At 52.0% G+C, this 18672-nt stretch overlaps 1 protein-coding gene across 1 annotated transcript; it reads right to left on the bottom strand.

The window, feature by feature from the left end:
- Nucleotides 1–11132: 11132 nt before the first annotated feature.
- On the bottom strand, nucleotides 11133–14275 carry FZD10 (frizzled class receptor 10). Its single transcript, XM_026515107.4, has one exon. It carries the CDS (start codon nucleotides 13970–13972, stop codon nucleotides 12230–12232), a length of 1743 nt encoding a protein of 580 aa, XP_026370892.1. The 5' UTR covers nucleotides 13973–14275; the 3' UTR covers nucleotides 11133–12229.
- Nucleotides 14276–18672: the final 4397 nt, after the last annotated feature.

The raw sequence follows: 18672 nt of genomic DNA, 5'->3' as shown, positions 1-18672 counted from the left end.
AAAGAACAACACATGTTGAATGACAGAACAGGCGTCAGAAAGAGCTCGGAACCAAGCACGTCCAAGAAGAGGGAGCCAAAGAGGAGCAAAGGGGCGAAGGTGAGCTTGGCGAAGGAAAGGGAACAGGGTAACTCTAATCCTTGTGTTCGGTGCGGGGACGCGCTCTCTCACGGGAACAGGGTGAGGTGGCGCCGTTGAGGTGCCCCATACTTGCGGAAGACAGCAGAGAGAGAGCCCAACTTCAGTCATTCGTACCAGGAGCCACTGGAAAGCTGGTGTAATTCTCACTTACATTAACAAAAGTCTGGGGTCCAGAACGGGGGATTCACATGCGAGGCCAGCACACATGGCTTGTTTGTCCCGCACACTGTTTTTACAAGTTTTGATTCATTGTCCACATTTAAAAGCGGGAGACTTGACCCCCCCCTTAAAAAAAATCAAGATTTCTGGTTGATCTTGAAAAATCAGAATTTCTGTTAACACCAAGCTCCCAAATCTGCAATGCTGCAATGGTTTAGACCTTAGCTATCGATACCCTTTCAGATAGGACACACAGATCCTACAGACCCTATAACACTCCTTGTTGCTTTTCTCACACTAACTGCTTCACCCCTTGTTTTCTGAGCCCCTAAGGCATTTGGATTTGCAGCCTCTGATCTACAAGGAAATAGGCAATTATCCTATTGTTTTTACTAGTTTGCAAACTCTTTCTCACCCATCCCATCCATCCATCCACCCACCCATCCATCCATCCACCCTTCCATCTGTCCATCCATCCATCCATCCATCCATCCATCCATCCACCCTTCCATCTGTCCATCCATCCATCCATCCATCCATCCATCCATCCATCCATTCGTCCATCTACCCTTCCATCCGTCCATCCACCCTTCCATCTGTCCATCCATCCATCCATCCATCCACCCTTCCATCTGTCCATCCATCCATCCATCCACCCTTCCATCTGTCCATCCATCCGTCCATCCACCCTTCCATCTGTCCATCCATCCATCCATCCATCCACCCTTCCATCCATCCATCCATCCATCCATCCATCCATCCATCCACCCTTCCATCTGTCCATCCATCCATCCATCCATCCTTCCATCTGTCCATCCATCCATCCATCCATCCATCCATCCTTCCATCTGTCCATCCATCCATCCATCCATCCATCCATCCATCCATCCATCCACCCTTCCATCTGTCCATCCATCCATCCATCCATCCACCCTTCCATCCATCCATCCATCCATCCATCCATCCATCCATCCACCCATCCACCCTTCCATCTGTCCATCCATCCATCCATCCATCCACCCTTCCATCTGTCCATCCATCCATCCATCCATCCATCCATCCATCCATCCATCCTTCCATCTGTCCATCCATCCATCCATCCATCCATCCACCCTTCCATCTGTCCATCCATCCATCCATCCATCCACCCTTCCATCTGTCCATCCATCCATCCATCCATCCACCCTTCCATCTGTCCATCCGTCCATCCATCCATCCATCCATCCATCCATCCATCCATCCTTCCATCCATCCATCCATCCATCCATCCGTCCTTCCATCTGTCCATCCATCCATCCATCCATCCATCCATCCATCCATCCACCCTTCCATCTGTCCATCCATCCATCCACCCATCCACCCTTCCATCTGTCCATCCATCCATCCATCCATCCATCATCCATCCACCCTTCCATCTGTCCATCCATCCATCCATCCATCCATCCATCCATCCTTCCATCTGTCCATCCATCCATCCATCCATCCATCCATCCATCCACCCTTCCATCTGTCCATCCATCCATCCATCCACCCTTCCATCTGTCCATCCATCCATCCATCCATCCATCCACCCTTCCATCTGTCCATCCGTCCATCCATCCATCCATCCATCCATCCATGCATCCTTCCATCTATCCATCCATCCATCCATCCATCCATCCATCCATCCATCCATCCTTCCATCTGTCCATCCATCCATCCATCCATCCATCCATCCACCCTTCCATCTGTCCATCCATCCATCCATCCACCCTTCCATCTGTCCATCCATCCATCCATCAGTCCATCCATCCATCCTTCCTCTATCATCCTATCAGTCTATCTACATAATGCATATTTATCACCAAAAACTGAAATTGAGAAAGCATGAAGAAGAAGGTGAAGATTATCCATGAATCCTGCCAAGCATAGATAACCACTGTGAGTCTTCCCATCCACAATGGTACACATGCCCATTTTACAAAAAAGGAAATGGTAATGCACAGAATGTGTTATATAACCTGCCTCGTTCAATTAACAGCGGATTAATATGCACAACGTCTAACAACTGATGTGACGTAGGTACAGACCCATCAGAACGCATGCCGATCACAAACAGCCCAGGGGTCGTATTGGCCCATTGTGGCTGCTGGCCGCCAGTTAGTCCTACGATTGGCCCCTCGCCCATGTTAATAACATGTTTCTACATAATTACTACGATGACTACACGATAGTCTAAGGATTTACCACAGTCGAATCGACCAGTCAGCCTGCTGGTGTTCATGTAGGTTGTTCCCAATTTCCAACACATTTAATACAAGTAGAATTGTTGGCTCACAGGGTGTGTATATTTCCAAAGGTGTTGGATACACATTGCATTTGCTCTGCTGAGAGTGACCTACTTTATAGACCACCCGTGTAGCATGGGGACCCCATTTCTCTCCACCCAAGCCAATCTAGGTATTATCAGCCTTAAAAAGAAAGGGCCAATCTCTTAGGCAGAAATAATGTTTTTTTCACACACGTACCCTTTGATTACCACTGATGAGTTTAACTATCTTTCCATGGGTTTACAGATGATTGGTATTTCTTCTCATCTGAATTGCCTATTTGTAGACCCGGGAGGGAACCTACAGTTCTTGCTTTTTATTTTGTTTATGGAGAATTTTTTTTATTATTATTTTGCCATACAGAATTTTAAATTGAGATGTAGTCAAATCATGATTTTTTAAAAATGGCTTTGGCTTTGGTGTTGTGCTAAGAAGACTCCTGATAAGTGATACACAGTATTCGCCAGCATTTTCTTTCCATGGAAGGAAAATTTTAGATAACCTTTTCCACCTGAGGGTAGTATTAATTTTACTTTTCATTTTTTTGACAGTCCCAAATGGACTTTGATAAAAGGTATGAGGTAGAGATTTGATATAAAAACGTCCCCAAATCTAAAACAAGCCTCAATGCTATTGATCGAATAACCCATTCTTTCTTATTTGTTTGAAATACAGTTCCCAATGCATTTAGGACTCTTTCTGCACCTTGCATTTTGTCCCATCAATTTGCATATTTTAATGCTATTTTTCCATACTATTTTCATCACTGCAGCTTAAAGGGCATTGACTATTTTTTTTTAAAGATTTTATTTCTTTATTCGACAGAGAGAGAGACAGCCAGCGAGAGAGGAAACACAAGCAGGGGGAGTGGGAGAGGAAGAAGCAGGCTCACAGCGGAGGAGCCTGATGTGGGGCTCGATCCCATAACGCTGGGATCACGCCCTGAGCCGAAGGCAGACGCTTAACCGCTGTGCCACCCAGGCGCCCCAAGGGCATTGACTATTGATAGAATTAAGCTCTTTCTTACCATGGTTTCAGTTTTTTCCCTGCCTTGGGTATTTGCTCAAATTTGATGGCTTAATATCATTTTGGAGAGTCCAAAAAAATACAGATTTTTACATAGAAATTACATTATATTTAGGAATTAATTTGGGGATAATGGACATATTGACCTGGTACCTAATTCTGCAAATATTTAGCCAATTATTTATGCTTTTCAGAAACACGTGGCATTTTCTTCAAAAGGCCCCACACCTCCTCGGTTTGTTTCTTGATAGTTAACCCAGGCCTTTTGTAGGTTCTGCAAAAGTGGTCTTTACTTCATTTATATTTTCAACTCGTTTATAAGGAAGCTGCTGATTCTGTAGATTTGTTTTCTCTTAGTCTTCTCATCAATTCTATTCAATTCTGATGGATTCTCTTTTAAGCTAATTATCTTTTCAATCACATCATCTGCAAATAATGACAGCTTCCAATGGTCTTAAACTCTCTCTTCTTCTCTTGGCTTGCAGCGGGGTCGACCACGTCCAGGGTAGTGTTAGATAACAGTGGAGAGCCTTGTGCTATTCCGGCTTTCCTAAAAGTGCCTCTCGTGTCCCAGTATCGTGTGTAATGTTTGCTGTAGATGTCCTGTGATCCCACCGAATTGAGTCCTTGTTAGACAGCTCCTGGACAGTTGTATCCACTTGTGTGCGCCCTTCCTGAACAAGACTCTAGACGAGGTCAACATACCGTGAGGACAGGCAGCAAGGTGAAACCAAGTGGTTTGGGCAACAGTTTTAAGAATCAAAATAGACGCACGGAGCACGTAATACTCAACTTTAAAGATACCGGGGCTTTCAAGTGGAAAATGGATGAAACGAAGTAGAGCAGACCATGTGGCCAAAGTCGAGCCAAGAAGAAACAGTCATGAGGAGACAGATTTTAACTCAGCATAAGACATGTTTAAAGACTGAGAGCTACTCCAAGATAGGACACACAAGTGGTTGTGCCCAAGAGAAGTCCGTATAATCCTGGCCAGGAATAAGGCACAGGAGCTTTAAACTTCACATGGTGGTGGGTTGCCACTCAAACTAGGTCAGGAGAACCAGCACCATCAACACCACCTGCGACTTTATTACAAATGCAGACTCTTGGGTCCCACTCAGACCTACAGATTTAGGATCTGTGTTTTCTCAAGAGCCCCAGGTGATTTCCATGCACATTAAGATTTCAGAAGCACTGGACTAGTTGACCATATCAAATATATTTTCCTACCAGTCATAGGACACCCAACTTGTGGACTCTCAGAGAATGCAAGTAGCTAATTACCTCAAATAACGAGAAGCCTGGAGGTACAGGAGCTTAATGAAGTCATCATGAAGTTGGCTTTTTCCATGCTCAGAGTGCTGGCTTGAATACCGAGTTTATTGCCTCACGGTTACAAAATGGTTGCAACAGCTCCACGTACAGCTTTCACACACTACTTATATGCCGGAGAAGGATAGACAGGCTTCCTCATCATCTGTCCTTTTGTTATGAATTAAAATCTTCCCTAGAACCTTCCCTGACTTCCATCTACACACACCCGGTCTTCTATCCCACCTCATTGACCAGACTGAGTGATAACGCACAGCCTTCACCCAATGGGATCATCTTACCTACAAGAATAAAACCTTTAGAAGGCAGAGCTGGGCTGGAAATTAAAATACACTTCCAACTTTTCCTGATGCCCCTTCCTCTCTTACGTTTTTCTCCCTAATGCCCTCTATTACCCAAGAGATGTGATTCAATCCCCTGAACATTGCTGCAGCGTTGGGCTTTATTAATTGAAAAAAAAGGGTACAATCTTGATGCCCCTAGAAGAATAGTACGTTCTACAATGGATCTTTTCCTTTCATTCTTGTTGTGTTCGTTTTTGTCTGTGTAGATCTGTGTCACCCTTCTAGCAAAGGAGAATCACGAACCCTTTGTAAATCTCTCATGTTCTCTGTGCGCTAGGCCATGCATGGAAGAGCAAGTTGGCATTCATCTTCCCAATACTTAAGAAAGTCCCTTTAAGAAAGAAAAAAAAAGTTTCAGCTGGCCTAAATGGTTTCTGAATTTAAGCCTTCTGCTATGGCCTGACATCCGAAGGACACCTAGATGGCATTGACACAAGGTTGGTAATATTGCTCCCGATGAGTGGTAGGAAGAAAAGCCATTTGCAAATGAAAAATCTTGCTCAAAGCCAGCAAAATCCAAGTGTTTTATGAGAGGGCGGGCCTGGGAGGTAAACAGGTGCTGCGCTGCCCTGGGGGTGAGCAAGGGAGGAGAGTGCCGGCAACCCCGGCGCTTGTCTCTTCTGATCAAAGTCGCCACCTGCACCTCGTAATCACCGGCACCCACCTTTCAAAGCGCACGCCGATCGATCATCTGTCAGGGGTGATAACTTTGTAGTTCTGCCTAAAATACTAAAACGTTGTTAGGATAGGTTTTTTAGTGGGTTTGTTTCTTTCCTTCCTTCTTTTTTCTTTTTTTCTTAGTGCAAACATTCCCCCAACACCATAAAGTGCCCCCCCCCCCCCGTCTGAGGACATCTGCTGGGAGAGACCCCGCTCGCCAGAGAGCGCCTGAGAGAGTCTCATCCATCATCACAGCATTCCTTGAAGCCACCGACTGCAGAAGTCCCTTCGTGGGAGACGGAAGGGAGTGTTTCCACGCCAGAGCCTCTGGATATGAGCTTGGTATCCGCCCTCCGCCCTGCAAAAAATGTCTTCTAATAACAAAGCGAAACTCCGGGACTTTTGAGAAGTCCGCCTCGGCTGTGGTTATCTGCAGGGTCTGGGGGCATCACCTTCCCAGGGGCGGGACTGTTGGAGTCCCCAATTACCCAGGCTCACCTTGGCAGCGGAAACTTAATCTGTGCAGATTTCAAACGCCTCCTTCCCTCCTCCCTCCAGCTTGGCCTTCACACTCTTAATAAAACATGAAAAAACACTCCGCACTATGTTGCCGGAGTGTGTTCGCGAGCTTCCCTGAAGGCTGGCCGTGCTTCCTCCATCGGCACATTACCGCCGTCTCTGCGCATTTGCGGACAGAGGTGTGCGCGCCTGAGGTCCGCTTCCCTGCGAAGTGAGTGTGATGTTATTGCGTTCAAAGAGGAAGACAGCGTATTCTCCAACTGCACAGACACCGCGCCTGCCTTTTCAACTTGAAAGATCAGTGGGTATTCTGTGTAACCCGAACACGGCATTGGGAGAGTGTTTCTGGGAAAAAAAAAAAATCCCTCATTCTTTTTAAAGATCATTACTCATTAGCATGCTGGGTTTGACTTTCTGGGGGATGGGGGGCAAGAAGCATTATACCGGCAGCCTTCACGGAGTGTTTGCCCTCTGCCAGATCGCCCTCTGAGGGCTGTGCACATGGGAGTTTACTCGGTCTCTGGACACCTGGGCAGAACACACACTAATAAATTAGGTCACTTAGGACACTGAGCACCTAGTGAGGGAGGCACCAGCAACACCCCCATTTCATAGATGGAGCAGTGGAGGCAGGAAAGTCCAGCAGCTTGTCCAAGGGCCGAGTCAGGCTGGAACCGGGGCTCCTAGGGGCGAGACGGGGCTCAGTCCCAAACCATATTCTATCCCCACCCCTGTAAGGCTTAGGTGCCCGCGGGTGCCCCCATCTGCTCCTCCTTTCTGTCCTCCTCTCTTCCTCTCAAGGAAATAATACGGGAAATAGGAGAATATCTACGCCTTGGAGAATACTTCTTGACTTGTTTTCTGTTTTCGGTCTCAAAGCAGCATCCCCGCGAGCTCTGGTAGAGCATTAAAGACTATCGGCCTGTGGAGATCATTTTAATTTTCTTGGGTGGCCCTGGGGTTAAATGAAAGAGAGAAGTGAATGCCTGGGCTCGGGCTTGGCAGGGTAGAGGGGAGGGATGCTTGGGCTTCCAGCCTCTGAGCTCCCCTTACCTCTATCTGGATCACGTATTCAGACTCAAGATGAGACCATTACATAATCTCCCGCTATCCTCCAGTATGCGATGAGAAACCCCGTCCAGCAGTTAGGGGACTGCTCTTCCTCAAGCTCCCCCTGAGGCCTCCTCTTCCTCTACCTGTGCTCCCCCCTTCCCACTCCCTCCTCTCTCCCTCTCTTCCTCCCTGCTCTGCCCTCCTCCCCGCTCCTTCCTCCCTTCCTTCCTCTTCCCTCCTCTCTCTTCCTCCCTCTTCCCCCTCTGCCTTCCTCCCCACTACTTCCTATTTCCTACCTTCCTACCCCCTCCTCCCTCTATCATCTTCCCCCTCCTCCTTTCTCTGCTCCTAGTTAACCTCCCCTCTAATCTGACCATTTTGGGACATCCACCTGTGCCTCCAGCCCCCTTCCCAGCCTGCAGACTGACCTCCCCCGGGACGTATCAGAGACCCCTCTGACCCTAACTGTCTACCCTGCATCCATCTTCCATTCTCCACCAACACTTGTGTTTCCTTCCTCCTGTCTTGGTAAATGCCACCTGACCCTCCAAGTCAGAACCGTGGCCATCCCTGACCGCTTGTCCCCTCTGGCCTGTCTTGGCACGAACCCAGCCCTACTGCCCCTGCTTCCAGGTGCCCACTCCCCAGCTCACTCTGCAACCGCTGCAGAGGGCCATTCGCCACACCCCCCTCCTCTGCTCCCGTCTCCCGTGCCGGCAAGGCCACGCGCATTCTGTGCCAGTGCGCCCTGTGCCCTCTTGCTCACAGCACAGGCATGGAGGGCCCCCGTCAAGCCCCATTTACTTGATGCACAGGTTGGGGTGGGGGGTGGGCTAGTAGTCAGGAGTGTGGGTTTGGAACCACATTCCCAGCCCCTGCTTGCTACCCGCATGGCCTTGGGCCCGTGTCTTGCCTTCTCTGTGGTCTCTCGTCCTCATCTGTAAGACGGGGCTCAGAACAGTACGGCCAGAGCGTGACAGCCGACTGAACGAGTCCATTTAACTGCCAAACCTGGAAACCGGCATCAAGTGCTTAGCCATCATCCCCTCATCCAACATTTACTGACCGAGTCGGTGCTCTGGGATCTGGGATCTGGGATCAGGGTGCCTGGTTCCGGTCCTGGCTCTAACTTGTATTTGCTGTGTGCCCCTGGGAATTTACTGAACCTCTCTGGGTAAAGTGGGGCTGGTAAGAGCACCTGAGTGAGAATGAAAGGAGACAAGCCTGTAAAGCCCTCAGCACAAGGGCCGTGCTCCCAGAGCCCCGCTGGACTGATTGTCACTGCTACTGCTGGAGCTATAATTACACCCCGAGGCCTGCGGCTAGGTCCCGGGCACAGGCCAGGTCCGCGTGGAGGCTTTGATTCCGTTCCTAACTTTGGCTCTGGCCGCGAAATTATTCAGGTTGGATTCTGTGCTTTCCGTGCACTTTGAGCCCTTCTTGGGAGGCCTCCCCCACTCAAAGTAGGTACGCACGGAGATGCGCCCCCCATGAGCCCCCTTCCCGCTGTGCGGGTCTCCGGTACCAGGCGGTGACCTCAAAGCCAAGGGCTGGGTGCGCTTGCCCGTTGCCCGGGCCCTGGCTCGGACGAGGTGGTGAGTGGCTGGGTGCCAAAGGAAGGGACGCCCGGATGGCCCGCAGTGTGATTTTGGGCAGCCACCTTCTCCGCGCGTCTAACTCTGAGCTCACCCCCCGGATCTGTCACCCGAAGCAGGTTTCCATTTCCCCGGCGCTGAGGCCGGGAGGCTGAGAAATCTCCACATTAAGGCAATCGACCATTCCTTTCCAAGTCCTGAGTCCACCTACAGAGGACCCACGGCCCATCAGCGGGGTTTGCAGATTTCTCACCTCGGAGCCTTAACGCTTCTCCTGAAATTCACGAATTCTCTGTATGTGACCCCGAATCAGGTTGTGGCTCCTAGAGAGACGGCCCCAAGCAGCAGTTTGCTCAGAAGTCCCTTCTGGGGCTAGGGGTGCATATCCCAGGCAGAGGCGGTGCCCCAGGGCCCCTGCCCGACCTTATGTAAAATCCTTAGACATTTGTGACCAGGGACCCTGTAGTGGGGCGGGGGGGGGGGGCACACTGGAACACATTCTAGACGACTAACAGCAGAGGTGCTTACGAAGGCCGGCCCGCTGCTCTCCCCGGGACTGAGGTCTGCCCCACACACGCGCACGTGCTAGGTGGCCGACGAATCCAGTTGGTTTACAGCTGAGGATTTGGGGGATCATTGTCAGTTCGACGCTCACAGCAGCTGATACTGTTATCTTTCTAGACTTTTCAAAGCTCTGTTCCAAACACGTCATTTTTATTCTTCCTGAGTCGCCCACAGGGAGCTTTCCATACACACACACACCCTAGATGGTCTTCTGGGGCACTGGGCAGGCTCAATCAACAAATAGGTTTTTGTTTGTGGGCATTTTTTAAAACTTTCTTCTTCTTCTTTTTTTAATGTACTGTAGGCTGTTCTGGATTTTATCTTAAATTACTTTGCCTATCTAGTTGGGTTCCTGAACTTGATCCCAAACCACCCAGGTCCCTGCTCCGGCAGGCCAGGGCCACACACGTCCGGGTGAGGCGGCCCTCGCACACCGACCCGTACCTTTGCCCAGCTCTGGTATCGACGTGAGGGTGGTCTTACGGTCATCAGGCTGAACGCCTACACACCTCTTCGGGAAACAGGCTGCCCTGACTCCAAGCTTCTGTCCCTCTTAGAAAGTGCTTAATACATGCTTGAAATTCGTAAGGGCTCTTTGTTCAGCTGGGAGCTTGACATCAGCACGACCCCACGGACAGCTTGGTTTATTCTGCTGACTTCCCACGGCAGGAGGTCAGGACTGTGCCCTTGGATCCTTCGTGTTAGGACTCAAGCTCAGCTGTGCCTCTGACCGCTGAACCTGGGCCACTCTAGGTCTCTACAGCTCCAACAGCAGACACAGGAGAAGAACCAAGTTCACAGACATACAGAGCTCACTGACTTCTCCTTAACCACCCGCCTCCCTGGGCAGAGATTTTTTCCCATCCGGGTCTATAATCTGTTTTGTAAACACGTCCTAGACTTGCTGCAAAGCCAGTCCACTTGGGACTAATGCACAGAACTCTGTCTAGGTACCACGTGACCCCAGCAGGCCCACTGGGGGGCTGATCACTACTCTGATTTAATTCTCTGACTTGGCTGGACCCATTCCCCGGAGACGTCACGCGAGGCCGGTCCGGGCTCACCAGGACTGAGCCACACTTAGTAGCCCAGACGCTCCCTGAGGAAGGGTGTCGACAACCAGGCCCTCACATCCAGCTACCAACGTCACAGCAACGATTTCCAGCCCTTCCACATCTCTTGCATGTCATTCCACCGAAACTCGAAATTAAATTATCCTGCCCACCTTGCCACCCGCCCATCTGCCATTTCATACGGATAACCGGTAATCTCTAGATAGAGGTACACAACTCAGGATTTGCTTGAAAAGCTGGCAGAGGGAGAAAGTTTGCTGTGCTCTCTCCACACTCAGGGAAGGGGAACCTCACAACGCACAAGGGACCAGCACCAAACTAAAGAACATACTTTATTTTTAATAAAATAGTGGCACATGAAAAATATCATATATTACAAATATACACAAGCAGGACCACTCTTCCCTGGGGTGGTGGGGAGAATCAACTACACTTGTCCGGTCCTTCTAGAGCTATTCATGGAAACCATTTGTTTAACAATAGAAAGAGTCAATAAGCCCTTTGGAGACTTCTGAATGATCTTTCTCCCCTTTCCCCCCTCCTTTCCACAAATCAGTCCAAACGTGTATAACATTGGCTTGGTTTCCATTAAAAAGCCACAAAATGTAACACTAGAGGGTTTCTGAGGGCTGGGCCTCTCCGGGCTTTTGTTGAGATTTCTTTTGTTGTCTTTACATACAGCAAAATACTTGTTTCTCTTTTCATTTTCACGGAAAGAGGGAAGAAATGTATTGCACATTGTTTGCATTTGCAAATGTTAGGTTAGGAAGTTTCTGTCTTGGAGAAAGACCCATTTGTGAAGGCGAGAGGCTGGAGTCTATTTTAAGTGACTCCAAACCCACTGGAGTGTGTTAAATTGTCAGGGCTCCCCTTTCTTCCTGTCTGCACAGAAGCTGCTGTCCCACACACAGCCTTCCTGGGGGTGGGCCCCCGGGATGGTTCCTCGCTGGAGACCCACTTTGCCTCTCTCTCTCTCTCCCTCTCCCCCCCTCCTCTCTCCCTCAATGCTCCCAGCAGAAGTTCTTTCAGGTACAAAGAAGCTACCTCTCCTCTGACTTGTAAATGGTGGCAAAGCCACTCAAACACACAGCTATTTCTTTATGGAAGTTTCTACACAAAAGTCTTCTTCTGGGGCTGAATCAACTACTTGACCACAAATTAGTTACACGAGAGGCTACGTAACCGAGGAGCTCTCCTTCTGGAAACAAAACAAAACGAAAAGCCTGTAAGCACATTGTTACTTTCAGTGTATCACAGCATCCTGAATTTCAGGGTAAGAACTTTTTTCTTTTACTTTTATTAAAAAAACAAAACAAAACAAAACAAAAAAACAACCAACCAACGAACCAACCAGGAAAAGCACCACGTTTTGGCTCTGACTGCCACTGTATCCTGTCTGGGAAAGTTTTCCACTCCGGCCTTCCCTCCCCGCTCCCCCCCTGCCCCAAGCCAGTTCACACACAGGTGGGAGGCTGGGCAGGGATTTCATATTTCCCGAGATGGGTTTTTTGGGGATGCTGGGCTTTTTTGTAAATCCCACTGTTGGTGATGACGCTGGCGGGCTTCCTCCTGCTCTTCTTGAACCTGCGGCTGCAAACGTTCTGCCAGGACTGCAGGGTCTTGGACGTCCAGATCCACATCCCGCTGGTGATGCCCACCACCAGTAGCATAAAGATCTTCACCATGAAGATCTCCACCGCCGGGATGGACGCGGCCATCACGCAGTCCAGACTTTTGGTCTGGTTGTTCATTTTGCACTTGTGCTGAGCGGCCAGGATTTTCCAGTACTCCACGTTGAGGCGTTCGTAAAAGTAACAGGCGATCACACAGGTGGCCGGCACGGTATAGAGCACGGAGAAGACTCCGATCCTCACCATGAGCTTCTCCAGTTTGTCGGTGTTCTCCCCACCGGTCTTCATCACCCTGCGGATGTGGAAGAGGGCCACGAAGCCGGAGAGGATGAAGGAAGTGCCGATGACCAGGTAGCAGGCCAGCGGGATGAGCACGAAGCCGGTGAGGGCGTTCACGTCCATGCTGCCCACGTAGCACACGCCGGTGAGCTCGTCGCCCGCCACCCTGCGCATCACCAGGAGCAGGATGGTCTTCACGGCCGGGATGGCCCAGGCCGCCAGGTGGAAGTAGCTACTGTGGGCCTCGATGGCCTCGTGGCCCCACTTCTTGCCCGCAGCCAGGAACCAGGTGAGCGTGAGAATCACCCACCACAGCGAGCTGGCCATGCCGAAGTAGTAGAGGACCAGGAAGACGAGGGTGCAACCCGTGCTCTCCAGCCCCTCCTGGATGACATAGAGCTGCCCGCTGTCCCGGTCGCAGGCGATGCTCTCAGCGCCCGCAAAGAGGCGGATGATGTAGCCCACCGAGTAGACGCAGTAGCACATGGAGAGGAAGATGATGGGGCGCTCGGGGTACCTGAAGCGCGCTGGGTCGATGAGGAAGGTGAGCACGGTGAAGGCGCTGGAGAAGAAGCACAGCACAGCCCAGACAGACAGCCAGACCACGGCGAAGCGCTTGTCGCCGCGGCTCCAGTACACGTCCACGCCGGGCGTGCACAGCGGCGCGCACGCCGCGCTCTTCTCCACGTGGTGGAACTTGCCCGGGTTGTCGCAGCTGGCGCGCCCCGGGCCCACGTCCCTGAGCGAGTGCTCCTGCGCGCTGTGCGGCCGCTGCGGCCGGAAGAGCGGCGGGAACAGGCCCGAGCCCCGGGAGGGCTCGTCCGAGCCGTTGTTGGGCGCCTCCATGCACAAGTAGTTGGGGTCGTTCTTGTTGGGGAGTTTGCTGCAGTCCAGGGAGTCGGGCCACTTGAAGTTGAACTGCTCCATGATCGGGGAGCACTTCAGCCGGGCCTGCTCGCACATGACCCGGCAGGCGGGGATGGGGGTGGAGACTTGCTCTGTGCACATGGGCGCGTACAGCGAGCACAGGAAGAAGCGGAGGTGGCCGTGGCAGCCGTACTCCACCAGCGGCGCGAACTCGTGCAGCTGGATGGCGGCCTCGCGCTGGTTCTCGTGGCCCATCAGGTTGGGCATACGGGTCATGTTGTAGCCAATGTCCTTGCACATCGGGATCTCGATGGGTTGGCACTTGCCGTCGCCCGGACGCTCCATGTCCATGGAGCTGATGGCGGCGCACGAACCTATCACCTGCAGGACCAGCCACAGGCGGGGGCCCGGACGCGGCATGCTGCCGTCGGAGATGCCCCGGCGGGGAGATCCGCTCCCCTTAGCGCCGCCGCTGCCCAGCTCGGGCTGCGGGCCCCGGCTCCCCGTCCCCGCTCCGGCTCCCGCCCATGCCCGCTCGGCCGGCCCGAGCGCTGCGCTCCGCGTCCCCGGCCTCCGCCGAGGTGGGGGCCGCGGGGGAGACGAGCAAAGTTGGCCAACAATACCGGGAAGCACGACGGGCCCCGGGCTCCCGGCGGGCGGCGACTCCCGGCCGCGACAAACTTTGGGATCTTCCGCGAGCGCCCTGGTGGCGCGTCCGGGAGGCCGGCGGCGCGGGCGCACGGTGGCCGGCCGGCCGGCGGCGGCTCCTCCCTCCCGCGCCGGCCTCGCCGGGCCGGGCCGCAGCTGCTCGGCGCCGCGCGTCCCGGGCAGAGAAGACGCGCAAAAGGCGAGGGGGGAGCGCAGCCGGGCGGCGACAGGCCCCGCCCCCGGGCGCGCGCCCCGCCCCCGCCGCCGCTTTGCATGAGAAAGCCGGCCCGGCGCCTGCTCCCGCCGCCCCGCGGGCCGGACCCCCCGCCGGTCCGTCCTCCGCCCCCGCGCGCCCGGCCCCCGCCCGCCGCCCGCCGCCCGCCGCCCCCGCCGGCGCCCCTGCCCGGGGAAGCCCCGGGTGTCCCCCGCGCCCAGGGGCCGGGATTGCCGAAGTTCGGAGACTGGCCAGGGGAGCGGGCGGGTGGTCCGCGGCGGGGGGCCGGGGGCGCATCTTCCCTCGCCCTGACGGTGGGCCCCGGGCCGGGGGGCTTTCAAAGCGAGGCGGGATTGGCGTTTTACAGCCCTGGCCATAAAGTGGCCTCTCGGCTTGTAAACCTGCCCGCATCTTCCCGAGGCCCGGAGTCACCAGGCCTGCGCTCCCAGCTCCGGCTCCAGGGAGGGGTTCTCTTTGAAATTTCAAAGAGAAGAGCTCAGGGCAGGGGGAGGGGCTCGGGGAATCCAGATTTTAGGGCCGTTCCTCCGAGGTCTCAGCGGCGAAAGCGGGGAGGGGGAAGGGAGGGCAGCCTCCTGGGGCACTTGGGTTCCCCCCACCCCCGCCTCGGGAAGTGGGGGCTTGGCTTGTGTAATGACCCCCGCCCGCGACAAAGCCGCCGAGTGTAGGGGCCTCGCGCCAGGCAGGGCTGGTGATTTCTTCTAGGCGGCCGAGTTTATTTATTATAGGAAGTCATTCGCTCGTCGGGTATTTATATTATTTGGCGAGTGATCTGCCCGGCCTGCGCCCTCCTGGGCTGCAGACCCGTAAGACGATGCGGAGCTGGGGGTGGGAGGTCGCGGCGTCAGCTCGCGCGGAGGGTCCCCAACTCCCGCGGGAGGTGGCGCGCACGCCACTCGGTTTCGATGGAAAGTGAAGGAGCATCCTGGCCGGACGCCCCAATTCCACCCCCACCCCCCTGATAATGGAGCCAGTTTGTGACAAAGTCACTGGGAACACAACGCCCCCGCCGGCCGGTTTAATGCACCGGGCGTGCGGGGTGGGCTCCCACACCCACTCCTTACCTCCAAAAGAGCATGCAAAGCGCTTCACCTAGCATTGCATAGTAACCCTTAAATAAACAGCTCCCCTAGGAGGTGGCCGGGTCTCTCTCAGACGCCCTCGAGGTCAGGATCTTTTTAAGTTCCTCTAAGACTCCCAGAATCACGTATAGAGGGGGCAGTAGGAGGACTGCCGGGCAGGAGGAGAGGTCAGAGGAGCGGGCCTTCTTTTTACCCCTTCCTTTCTGAGGTCAGCACTGGAGAGGTGTGCGGTGTGGACAGACGTCCCTGGGGATTGATGCGGCCCCCTCGGTCTTGCTGCCCTGCACCCCGCTTTGGAAGAGCTGGATGGATCCCCGCAAGAGGACGCGCTGTGGGTTTTGCCAGCTACCTCTAGGAGCGCTCAGGAAGGAGAGGCTACTGCCAGGCACTCCTCCCCTGGGAAGCTTTTTGTAAGCAGTGGCAGAAGTGGGGCATTTCCTCTGAGGAGGCTTTCAAGAAGATTGGCTTTTATTTAAGACAAGTGGTACTATTTTACATCTGTAAGGAACTTGGGAGATCTCCTGTATCCACTTAGCCATCCACCCACACACCCGTCCGTCCACCACCTATCCACCATCCATCCATCCATCCATCCATCCACCCACCCACCATCCACCATCCATCCATCCATCCACCCACCCATCCATTCATACACCACCTATCCACCATCAACCCACCCACCACCCCTCCCCCCTGTAAACTCCCAGAAGACTGAGGCTGGGGCTTGCCGAGGATCCCAGCACTAATAGGCAGCTTTGTGCAGCGGGTCCTGAATCACTGTCCCTGACTCTCACTGTGGGGTGTTGGAGGAGGCTGGAATGAGGCAGATAGTGGAAAAGAAGGAAACGCTAATGCCGTCAGAACCACCACCTTCAACCGTGTTATTTCCCACGTTAAAAAAAAATCACGTTTTTAAAGACTGCCATTTTACTTATGATTTTGTTTAGTGACTTATTTTCAAACCCTTCAAGTTAAACAAGGTTCGGTGGGCATCACTTGGCTTCTCCAGAATTTTCCTTGCCAAGGTCTTCCATTGGCACTATTTTGTCTCTTTTCCTTTTTGTTTCTGTCCCTCAGAAACTGTGGCGGCAAGGGAGAGCGCCAAACGCCAGGAGTGGGCGTGAGCTATTTGAGAAAGTGCGTCCTAATTGATCTTTTATGTGCCATTTTAATTCGGCCATGTTCAGACCCATTATTTTAGCTATAACCACTTCAGATTGCTTTCTTCCCTCGTTTTTATAAAAATGTCTGCAGAAGTGCTCCACGCTGCCCAGCTGAGGCGGAAACCAACAAATAGACATTATTATAGAAAAACGAGGGCTCTGAGAAATGAGCAACCGCACGATAACTCTGTAACTAATAAATGAAAAGGGCCTTTTGATGGCTCCAGCTGAAAAGATATTTTATTTTATTTTTTTCCTGTGTGTGGGATTTGAGATGTGCGATTGTAAGGAGGAGCGGGGTCCCCTGCTGCTCGGCCCTGGCTGGCAACCGGCCCCCCTCTGGCAAATGTTATGGAGAATTGGGAGGAATTTTATGGCTGTCTTTCCCCTCAGCTCTTTTTTCCTTTGTCTTCTTTGAAGAATGACTTTAGACATTTTATTTACATATTTAACCATGGATGAAAGAAGCAAAAGAAAGCATTTGGAGCTGTCGTGGGAATAGTGATATGTTTAAATTAATGGAAATCTTATTAGGCCTCTAAAATTTTGAGCAAAGGTTTTTAATGAAACTTTATAATTAAACATGATTTCAAATAACATGCAGGGATAAGGAATACTATATGTATTTTTTTACCCCAACCACCCAAAAAATACATATATATCGGAGAGCTACTGTTAAACACGAGCTACCTTCAAGTTCTTGCAAACGTTCACCCAGAAAAGTAGAAGGTTTTTGAGAGGGACTATTTCTGAAGTCAGGCAATATTTTGAACAATACCTAAATATTTTTGGATGGAAGGGAATTTGAGGAGCGGGAGTGTCATCCCATTCTAGCAAAGGCCAAAGTATAAAATGCTTTGACACGGGTATTGCTAAAAATCAAAGTTGTATCTCTTCTTATTATGTTATAGTCAGTGGAAATTATAAAGCACTGTGCTCGGCTCTCTGAAATGAGATTAGAGAAAACCCACATAATCTCTTTAAGATAAAAGTGCTGACACTTTGAGCAAGAGAAAGAAATTAAAGCGTAGACTTTGCACGTTACAGGCTAATTGCAAGAGTGAAGTTGTAGAGTATCTGCAAAGCTCATGGAAAGAAATAGGGTCGTGTTTGGGGGAAGTTTCAGATGAAACGTGGCTCAGGCTGTCCCAGCGGCTCGCGGCGGGCTGCAGCTTGGATGATCTCTCCGGGCACATACAGGTTTGGTGATCCGGTGAAACAGGGGGGTTGTGTGCTCTTTTATCTTCCAACGTCATTAATATGTGTATTTCATCGGGAACTTCTCCAGTTCTGCTTTCAAGTCAGACGAAAATGCCGTCTATTTGCTGATAATTGCCTGACACGCAGAGGGGTCTCTGATACCAAGAGGCACTATTGCCCTGACCTCGTCCTGCGGTACATTTCTGCTGAAACTTATTATCAGATTTAAAAAAAAAAAAAAAAAAAGCAGCAGGCAGGGAAAATTCTATTTCTAACCAAGCAGGGGCTCGGTTAGCCTGCCCCCCCCCCCCCGTGTTTTCCTCCAAGGAAAACACCTTCAGCCCTCCGAAGGGATCCTCGCTGAGGAAAACACACTTGTCTATCAACAGAGGACCAGCACAGCAAAGCCACAGGAGCAAAAGTTTTAAGGACACCCAAAAACACTCCTTTGTACACAGATTGCCTGTTTGGGGTGGGAAGGGAGCCCGGCCAAAAAAGCACGCACACCGTAAAACGGGTAACCGGCATGGGGTGGGTTTGCTCCGACTCAACGTAGGCACCTATATTAGGGCCATGTCCCCTGAAATGTGGTTTGAAATATTACCAGAGTTTCGACGGGGTGCATTAGTGTGAATTGCAAATCAGAGCTTGCCTCTAATCCCCCTTTCAAGGGCCGGCTTTGGATCACTGGCGTCTACGGGGCTCCCCACTGTTTCTGGCTCAGGAGGGACCATTCAAGGGGGCAGCTTCTCTCCGCTATTCCCACACTCCAAAAAACAACACCGCAGACAGACA

The sequence above is a fragment of the Ursus arctos genome, unplaced genomic scaffold, assembly GCF_023065955.2.
Source record: "Ursus arctos isolate Adak ecotype North America unplaced genomic scaffold, UrsArc2.0 scaffold_34, whole genome shotgun sequence".
Lineage (NCBI taxonomy): Eukaryota > Metazoa > Chordata > Mammalia > Carnivora > Ursidae > Ursus > Ursus arctos.
This window is presented reverse-complemented; position numbering and strand designations above follow the sequence as displayed.